Raw genomic sequence first — 9761 nt, 5'->3', positions numbered from 1 at the left:
GCTGCTTACCTCCATCCCCTTGCGGCACAAATCTACTATGCTGCTAAAAGAGCATCTGGTGAGATCAGATTGTCAGTCTTCCAGTGTTTGGGCTTTTCCATTTTTTCCAGCTGATGTGGGAAATCTGGAGAAGGCGTGAGTGTAAAATAGCTTTGTCTTTAGTCATTTTTTCTCCCATATTGCACTGTAGCTTGTAAACCTTAAGCATGTGTCTGAAAATGCTTGTGCTTTTTATTAGCGGTGAGCAAAACTTGGTGTTCTTGGGGTGTGTGAATCACAAGAGACTCCTGGGAGTGTCCACTGCTGTTACTGGTGTGGTGATGTGACAGTGCTTGTCGGATGTGGGTTTATTTGAATAAAGCTATCTCGGCTCCTTAAAGGGACAGGGGCTGTCCTCCTTGAACTTAATTTCCCATCAGAAATGCCTAAACAGATTCTCACGTTTATGTGGATAAGCATGATAACGTGGTGATTTTTCTCCACCTTTCAAGGTGCTTACCTGCTGCTTTATCTAATGCTGCTTTTAGGGGAGGGAGCAGTGGGGATTAAGTGTGGTGGGAATGCAGTTTATCTGGACAAAATATACTAGTAAATTACAAACAGAGGGGAGGGTGAAAAATGGCTTTGCTGAAAATCAGAGGATTTGGCATGGTGGTTAGGTTCCTTTTCCTAATAGCAGAAGAAAATTAATTTGTCAGTGGAGCTGGTTGCCATGGGGATGCAGGACAAGAGCTGGGGTGGCTGCATGGAGCCTTGCAACCAAATCCCAGTCCTCTCCTTCCTGCTCCGTGCAGGTGCAGCTGCAGCACGGGCGCTGAAGGGCGACTGAGCACCGTGCTGCCCTTCCAGCACGGGAACCTTACAAATGCTCAGCCTCGCCGCGGATGAGTTATGTGGTAAAGGCAGCCCCTCCGCGGGAAGCGAGCAACGCTGGCTCCGTGCTAGATTTAAAGCACTGTTGACACTGAAACATTTCCTCCATAAATAACCCTGAGAGGTAATGATGATCCTATAGAACTAATAGAAGGAAATCCTGATACCTCTCCTCCAAAGGGCTCATGAATTTGAAGCCATGACACTACCGATTGCCTTCACAGGCGATATACACTGTCAGATGTATTATTTTTTTTTCCTTTGTGATTGTACTTCAGATACACGCTCCACTTCACTAAACCATTGTTGGCAAGAGCGCTGGCATACGGTCCATCAACAGGATTACAATTGTGCTGGGAGCAGAACAAGCTTGGGGTAGTTTACGTAAACTTCCTCTCTACCTGTAGTTTTAAAATGTTGCTATAATTGAGCATTTAAAGGAAACAGACTATAGTTAGAGACCCAGTAGCACATACAACAGCCAAACAAATGTCTTGAAAGCTGCTGAAAGCTTGCCTGGAAATTCATTTTAATAATGAGAGAAGCACTGGATTATTCTGGTATTAATCTTTAACCTCTGCAGCGCAAGCCCAGCTTAGTTTTAGGAGAATTAAACCGAGAGGTTGGCTTATCCCTGCTCTGAGTATTGTGGGAAGTAACACGTGGAGCGCACCCATTAACCAGCCAGAATTGTTCTTGTTGAGCCCTTTGAGCTATTCTTGGCCTTAGACGCTTCCAGAGCTGAATGAGAGGAATGGCCTGTGCTGCCAACTGCGGCCCGCGGGCAGGAGCAGCCGGGCGGGAGCCTCACACAAGCCATCGCATCACTGTCTGGGGTCAGGCACTTGAAAAAGGAACGAAAGAATTGCCAGGATTCTCCACTGTGGAAAAGGCAGCTTATCCGCTTCCTAAGTTACAGCTGGATCTGCTGGCAGATGACTCAGACACTTAAGGAGAGACTTTTGAATAAGGAAATTACCTTTTTCTCCTTTTTAGATCACAAGCAAGCTGGAACTTAAAAGGCTGCTGTTTTGCTATTGATGTACTGGTGTGATTCACGTAAAAGCTATTTATTTACATCAGAGACGTTCATCAAAAGAAGATGTGACAAGTACAGCATGAATGATTCATTCTCGTCTCTCTGCACTGCTTTCCTGTTAATCAAGAAACAGTTAGATGCATCCAGCTGGGCTCCACTTCCTTATCGCTTGCCGTGTCATCTTCTTCCCTCGAGCCTGTTCAGCCCGGCTCCCGGTGTCCCAGCTCCGCAGCACACTCTTGCCGACTGTGTCGATGATCCTGCTGGGCGGTGGAAGTCATGATGCTTGGTTTTCCATGAAGGAGAAGGGGCTGCAGCTACGCTGAACTCCCTGTGCAGGGTGTATTTTTCCTGTGGGGGAGAGGATGGAGAAACAGGCCTTCAACCCTTGGACTTTACTCCAAGACTGCAGATTCTAAACTCCAGGGCCGTGCTTCCCCTGTTAGGAGTATTTGGTGTTTGAAATCTTCTTCCAGAGCAAGGTCTTGAGGTTGTTGAGCACGAGGGAGTGGTGCACCTCCATCTGGCTGGCCAGGCCGCTGAGGGTCATGCAGGTTCGGAGCTGTTTCTGCAGCTCTTCCTTCAGCTCCAGCGGTGCTCCGTACAGCAAGTAGTCCTGCAGCAAGCCGCAGACCTTTGCCAGGTTGGGCTGCACCATGTCGCTTTTGCACTGCTTCATGAGTTTGTCACACGTCGCCATACAGTCCTTCCCGTAGGTGCAGTCCACATTCTGCTCACAGTGACGTCCCTTGAGGAAACCTCTGATTGTCATCTCCGTTGCCACCTTCCTCAGATTGACCATTTTGAAGTCATATTTGTCGTTGTAGCCCACGTTCTTAAAGCCGGTCTCGCAGATGTAGAAGTTCCCGTAGGTCCCGTGGAATATCTCCTCCACAAACTCCAGAAGGCCAATGGCGATCTTTGCCCGCCGGGGCCACGCTGGTGCAAACCACTGGTGGATGATTTGGTGGACAACTGAAGGCAGCAGCGACTGGAGGAAGGGGGGGACATCCACGCCATAGAGGGAGGTGTGAGGGATCTTCTCGGTGACGTAGAGGTCCCCACAGTGCCCCAGCAGCTTGGAAGTGTGTTCTTTCTCATGCAAGGAGAGCATGAGAAGAAACTCATTGAGCTGAAGTAGTGCCCAGATGGATTTGGCCTCTGCTAAAGACACTTTCCCATCCCGGTTCACATCTGCCATGGCGATGATCCGGCTCACCAAGGCTGCCAGAGAAGGCTGATCTCCCAGCTTGGACTGTGAACAGAACAAGAAGCGGCATCAGACCCTTGCAGCTCTCTGGTGTTCGGGCTTCCTATTGCAAACCTGAACTGGGGGAGCAGAGAACCCAGCTTGGGAGAGGAAGAAACCGCCATCGTACTCCAGCAAATTTTGTCATACAAAAAAACACCATACCAATCACGTATGGCTGTGCAGATTCAGCTCCAGCAGAATTTTACCAGCCTCAGGGCTTCTCTAAACCCAGATGGGAGCAAACTTTTGCTGGCCACCGCCGCAGAAGCCCTGCACAGGGCTAACGGCTGCAGCCATGCCAGCACCGCCAGGGCCGCCCATGGGCTGGCGAATAAGCTCTGCCCGGCGCAGATGCCACCCACAGCTGCGGTACGGCAGCCTCCAGGGTTGCTGGTACTGAAATCTTGCCGACAGGAATTTCCGTGCCAGAATGGAGGTTTTTCGCAGCTAATCCAGTACTCACTCTGCAGTACACGGCAGGAGCCCTGCCCGGCACCCAGCAGCAGATGGGGGAGCAAGGGCCAAAGGAGCTTTTGTTTAAGGGGGAGGACAGACACAATTGGCCTTTCCGACTCGCAAGCGGCATCCCAGGGCAACAGGCTCCCAGAGGGACCCTCCACACTGACCTTCAGGAAGTTGAGGAGCATTTCTTTGAACTCATCCATCGATGTCCCTCGTGTTGGTTTGTCAAAGAGGACCACGTCCCTCCTGGGCACAGAGTCTGGGTGGCTGTCTGCCTTCAAGGCTTCTTCGATGCCACATTTGATGATCACCTCTCTCTCCCTCCAGAGCCCACTGTAAACCTACAGCAAAGGAGGGGGACACCCCCGAGACAGGAGGAAAACAGCAACAAGTGCACAGAACTGGTTTCTGGTTTGGTTTGGGACGGGTATTGGGGGTGGGATGAGGAGCAGACACATGGGTGGGTGGAGGAGGATATTTCCCAGGTCTGATGCTTGCCCCCATCCCCTGCTGTGCGGTGGTTTCCCCAGTGGGGCAGAGACCTACCTGCTGGGTGGGAGAGGAGGAGAGGCAGTGCTGGAAGAGGAGGCTGCGCTCCTCACACAGGTCTTTGCATGTGGAGCCAGAAATTATTCCTTTCTTGTACTGGTCACACTGGGGAGGGGAAGGCAGAGAGAGGAGATCAGTGGGAACAGCTCCCCATGTGCCTGAAGAAGCCTGATGGATCCAGGCTCAGTCCCACAGCTTGTGATGTGGAGCACCCCACACACACAAGCTGGGGGCATTCAAGCCTCCCCAGCCTCCCACCAGTCCTTCACCCATCACCTGCCGTGCCCAAACCCCTCATCCCCCTGTTCCTGCAGCAGAGCTGGGGCTGGCACTTTGGTTTTTCAATTTACCTTTGTAAACTGACAGCATCATCAATGCTATCGCAACCCCAGTGAGCCCGTTTCCTCCGAGTTTATGCGAGTTTCGTACACAAGAGAGAAACACCCCTTAAAAGAGGCACATCTGATTGCCAAGCCATGCAGGCTGTTTGGAGGCAAGAGAAGAATCTCCCATTGCCAACAATTTCTTCCTTTCCTGGTATTTTGAGGTTCTTGAGCATAGAGGGGCTGCTTGGGGGCACCACTTCAGTATCACTTTGGCCTCAGATTTGGCAACCTATGAGATGGCACCAGCCATGGGGCATCCTGGCTGTGCCGGCACGGCGTGCAGGTGGCTTCTGGTGATGTCACACCTGGGCAGCCACTTCAGCCAGTTCAGGGTGTCTGGGAGGGAGCGGAGCGCCTTACGCTCAGACCATGGAGATGTAGTGCCAGTTGCTCAGAGTCTACCCCCAAAGTCTCCACTCTCGGTCCTCCAAAGAAATCCAAAATCTTCTCTGCTCTAGGACCCAAAGGTTTCTCCTGGCCCCAGAGCAAGGACTTTAAGAGGGGAGACCCAGGAGAGGAGGTGCAGGGAAACCTGGGGCTGAGCCCTGGCCGAACAGGCAGCAGCTGTGGGCAGAGCTCCTGGCTGCAGGCAGGGCCCTTCGGGGTGGCTCGGTGCCGTGGGCACGGTGGGGCTGGGCTAGCTGGGACCCCCCTGTGCTGCTGGAGGGACAGCAGGGGACAGCCCCTGGGTACTCCCACTTCGAGTCCAGGGGGTTAGGGGAGCTTCCAGGGCTGGAGGAGAGGGCAGCATGCGGCTGGGCGGCGATGGGGATGCACAGGCTGCTCAGCAGAGCAGCAGCCCCTGCTGTGAAACGGGCTGGCCCCGGTCCAGGCAGCGGCAGCGACAGGGACAGACGGTGGCTCTGATCCGCAAGTGGAGCGGCTGGGTTCAGAGCTGGAGGCATCCCTGGGCAGGAGAGGCTGCAGCTCTGCAGCTTCTCAGCAAGGGCACAACAGCCTCAGGGCTGGAAACGGAGCTGCAGAAATTCACTGCATCTTTTCCTTCTTTTTTTATTCCCCCTCCTCATCAATGTGGATGGGAATTAACCCTTGGACCTGCTCACAGGGGACACAGCCAGACACCGCGTCTTAAACCCTGAGCTCAGAGCAGGAATTAGCGCCCAAGACCCCACGGTCGGAGTCACGCAGAAAATCAAATTAAACGATCATTGCTGTTGTTATGGCAATTCCTGCCTCCCTTCTCTGCTGAAAGATTGACGAACGAGGCATTTTCAGGCAGAGCCTGGCATCCCCCTCCTCGCCTGGGCTGGGCAGGCGACCTGCTCCCCTGCCATGGGGCACACACGGCACTCCTGGGGAGCCCCGCTTGGCTGCCAGCCCCGGGGATGCTGTGGGGAGAGGCTGCACCCCACTGCAAACCCCAGGCAGGGGCAAAACACACCAAGCCAAGCTCCCACAAGGGGTCTGCTCTTTGTGCAGGCTGGTGCTTTCTTTAGGGCATGTCAGTAGTTACAGAGAGGTACCCAGGGACTGGTGCTCCCCTTTTTTCTCTGGCTCTGTGTCACCCAGCGGGGCTGGCGCGATGCTCTCCCTGCCCGCAGATCCTGCTCACTGCCCTGACGTTGCAACTTCATCTCCACAGACATTAATCTGCCCGTGTCTGCCTGGCCTGCCCTGGCCTGCTTCCCTCCAACATCTCATTAAATTGTTTCACTGTCGCCCTGGCAGGATAAGGTCACCTCTCCCGCTCTGAGCTCCATGTGATGCCAGGGACAGTGCTGGTGAAGCAGCTGCCAGCAGAGCTCCTCGGCCCAGCTTTTGTGCAGGATGCTGCCCCAGTGCTGCCAGCCCAGCTGCAAGGCACTGCAGCAGGGGGCTGGGGGCACTGGAAATGGGGGTCCCGCAGCCCTGCTCACCCCAGCACCCCAAACCAGGACCAACACAGCCACGAGGGCTGCTGGCCACCACTCACGATTATCATCCGGCAGACGTGGCCACGGCAGAGCTCAGAGTAGGACGAGTAATGCATGTATGCCACCCAGCTGCCCACGAAGATGCCCAGCCACACCACCAGCAGGTATTTCACCTTGATGCCCGGGAGGCGACTCTGGAAGGAAAAGAAAACACTCGTGAAGGGCAGGGCTCTGGACAGGTTGGTGGCAGTTGGACACGGCTGACTTCTACACAAACCAAGCTGAGCATTGGTGAAACCTTCAGCCTTTTTAAAATAAAATTCACTAGTCTATTATGCAACTCCTGCTGCAAGTAGGTCACTTAAAATTCCCTAAAAGCAGGGAGATTACAGCACTGGGCTGCGAGGAGCTGGATGCTGTGCATTGCTGTGCCTGGGAGCTGCAGCCACGTACAGCCGCTCTCCTGCCAACGCGAGGGCAGATCCCGCTGCCCTCTGCAACGCTGGGGTTCAGCGTCGGAGCTGCGAGAGGATCTGCTCCTGCCCAGGGAGATCCTTCCCAGCAGACCATCCCTGCAAAGCCCCGTGGGCACGGGAGGCTGCCATCGCCGTGTGGGAGCAGGCAAGTAACAAACCTGGAAGCACATGGGTAATACTTTGTGCAAACAATTCGGAGGCTGGCAGTGGGATTTTGTTTTCCTGGTTTCCTTTCTTCCCCTCTGACCCTGCGCTGCCATCTGGCCTCACCGCAATATAGGTGGTTTACCTGACCCGTATGACATGGCATGGATCCCCGGCAGTTGCTAAGGGCAGGGAATTAATCCTTGCATCAGACACTCCATTCCCTCCAGTTTCTATAGATAATTCCTGCTTCACACCAGGCCGAGTAAGCCCTTGACCAGTGGCCACCTCCAAACCCTCCTCTCTCCTTGCACTGCATCAGCTGGTGAGACCGCGAGGTGCTGCTGGAACAGGGCTGGATCCGAGTGGATGTGGCATCAATTCCCGTAGCCCAAAACTGTTCCCACCTCCAAAATGCCTCCTCCCTGGCCTCCGGCCAAGCGCTGGGAGGGCTCTGCCCCGCGGCAGCAACCAGAGGCAGTGCCTGCCTGCCCCCACCCCCGGCTGCAGCCAGCGGCTGGGCTCGCCCTGGCTCTGACAAAGGGGCTGCACAGGAATCAGCAGGCAGGTCTGCCTCGAGATGGTGACATTTTGCACGTTAATTGGAAATGCCGAAGTGTGAAGTGGGCCATGATGCTGGGTTTGCCTGTTGAGCAATGGCACTGCTAATTAACGGCTGTTAAAGAGAACCTGGGCACAGCAAGGACTTCGCCAAGACAAAGGATTGGTGGCTGCTCCTGTGAGTGGAAAACCAGCTCAAGACCCTGAAGTCAAACACACCACTGCGACCTGTGAGATCCTCCCCAGTGGAACAGCCCTCCTGAAAACTGCCCAGTGGTGGGTACGTGACCCATCGGGCCCCTGCCCTCAGCAAAGGGGCCCTTTCCATGGACTATCCGCTTAGAGACACATCTTGGCACAGCAAAGCTGTGGCATGGCCCAAATGTCCCATTTTGCTTATTCAGACCTTGAATCCACCACATTCCTGAAGCAGAAGGGGGGTCAGGACTGTGACCTAAGCACAGCATGGGGCTTCATTGTGAAGAGATGTGGAAGTGGGGGATGCATTGCAATGAGAGGTTCCGCTGGGCTTTGGTAGTATTTTGGATTCATAGCTGGTGCTAAGATTTCCTCCAGGAGCTCAGCTCAAGGCACAGGGACTTCCCTGCCCACTGCATTCCCTGCCCACCCCCTCGGCTGGCAGCTTGCTCCAGCAGGTGTTACCCTTCACTTTAGTTTTAAGGTGACTCTGGGGTACCTGGGAACAACTTTGGGCCATAACTGACTTCAAAGGCAAAACAGATGCAGCATCATGAAACCCTGCTCCATCCCCGTGGTTCCCCTGCAGCGCCCTGGGAACACAGGGGTTGTTTCACAGCGGGTCCCAGCAGTGGGGACCATGCCAGGGCTGGTGCACTCCCAGGGGTGGTTTGGTGTCGCTGTCACCCCCCTGCCATGGGGTATCCACACAGGTGATGCCAGTGCAAGGGCTACCTACCCCCAGTTCCTGCCCACCCTCACTCCGCACCCAGCTTCGCCCTCCCTGCTAGACACAGTCCCCAGCCCCTGCCCCCCACCGCAGCCCCCCACAACTGCTCCTCAGGCCTTTTGTCTTGGAAGAAGACAGCTCAGCAGCCAAAGGCCCATCTCCCCGGGGAGTGGAGCTGCAGCACCCATCCAGCTCCTGGCTGTCCTGGGGACCCACAGAGCCACCCCCCTGAACCCTCCCCTCGGCCACGCCGCCCTTCCTGCGCCCGCTGAACCCAGGGCTCTGCACCCACACCCTGCCAGCACCCTCTGCTCACCAGGTGTCCCCCCCCCCCGTGCCCCGCCTCTCCCCTCCAGCTGGATAACCTCTCTGGTCCAGGACCTTCACCAGAGTCAGGGGTTTTCGTCGCATGGCTGCAGAGAAAACACCCAGGCCAGCATCCCTGGCCCTGCCACCGCCGGTCCCCAGAGCGATGAGAGGGGCCGCCAGCCCCCCCGGCAGCTCAGGGATGGGAAGCGGGGGGCGCGGGGGGAGGAGGAAAGAAAGACGGGAAGGGAAGGGAAGGGAAGAGTCATCCCTGCCCTGCTTGCACCGGCTTCTTCATTCATCGATGCAGGCTGGCGGGTGGGCTGCCCGGGTGCTTCCCGGCCGGTGCGGCTCCCCCGGCACCGCGGAGCGGGTTATGCAGCCGCCTGCGGCTCCCGGGGCCGGTCCAGACCCCCGGTGCCGGTCCCCTGCCCCGCAGCCCTTGGCCACCGGCGGGTGGGGGCACCGCAGCGGAGCGTCCCTTTGTGCACGGCCGGTGCCAGGATGCAGAGACGGGCATCACCGAGCTGCCCCCGGCCCGGTGCGTCCTCCCCCTCGCCTCGTCCCGCCGCATTCCGCCCCCCCGCCCGCGGTACCTGCAGGCCCTTGGAGAGGGGGCAGAACAGCACCAGATGCACCAGCCGCCGGATCCTCCGCATGCTGCGGGCGCCCCGCGGCCGCGGGCCTCAGGCTCCGGGGGGCATGGCCGGGGCGGCCGCGGCCCCCGCCTCGCCGCCGGGGACCGGGGGGGGTGCGGAGGGGGGGCCGAGCCGCGCCGATGGCTCGCACCGCCGCAGCGCGCCCGGCCCGGCCCGGCGGGGCTCAGCGCGGCTCCGCCCGGCTCGGCGCGGGGCGGCGCACGCAGCTCCGCCGCAGCTGGGGGAGGCGGGGGGCTGCTGCCGGGCTCGGCT

The 9761-nt window shown here is 56.9% G+C and overlaps 1 protein-coding gene across 1 annotated transcript; it reads right to left on the bottom strand.

Moving 5' to 3' along the window:
• Positions 1 to 1927: 1927 nt before the first annotated feature.
• Positions 1928 to 9761, bottom strand: DIPK1B (divergent protein kinase domain 1B). The gene is made up of 5 exons (XM_040606067.1): positions 9447 to 9761; positions 6495 to 6629; positions 4173 to 4280; positions 3791 to 3967; positions 1928 to 3167 (listed from the first exon to the last, which is right to left on the bottom strand). Exons 1-5 carry the CDS (start codon positions 9507 to 9509, stop codon positions 2355 to 2357), a joined length of 1296 nt encoding a protein of 431 aa, XP_040462001.1. The 5' UTR covers positions 9510 to 9761; the 3' UTR covers positions 1928 to 2354.

The sequence above is a fragment of the Falco naumanni genome, chromosome 9, assembly GCF_017639655.2.
Source record: "Falco naumanni isolate bFalNau1 chromosome 9, bFalNau1.pat, whole genome shotgun sequence".
In the NCBI taxonomy this organism is placed as follows: domain Eukaryota; kingdom Metazoa; phylum Chordata; class Aves; order Falconiformes; family Falconidae; genus Falco; species Falco naumanni.
This window is presented reverse-complemented; position numbering and strand designations above follow the sequence as displayed.

Coding starts and splice junctions, on each gene's coding strand:
- DIPK1B (XM_040606067.1), bottom strand. CDS start 9,509: ATGCGGAGGATCCGGCGGCTGGTGCATCTGGTGCTGTTCTGCCCCCTC. Junction 6,630..9,446: donor CCCTCTCCAAGGGCCTGCAG/GTACCGCGGGCG, acceptor TTTTCCTTCCAG/AGTCGCCTCCCGGGCATCAA. Junction 3,168..3,790: donor TGCTCCTCAACTTCCTGAAG/GTCAGTGTGGAG, acceptor TTCTGTTCACAG/TCCAAGCTGGGAGATCAGCC.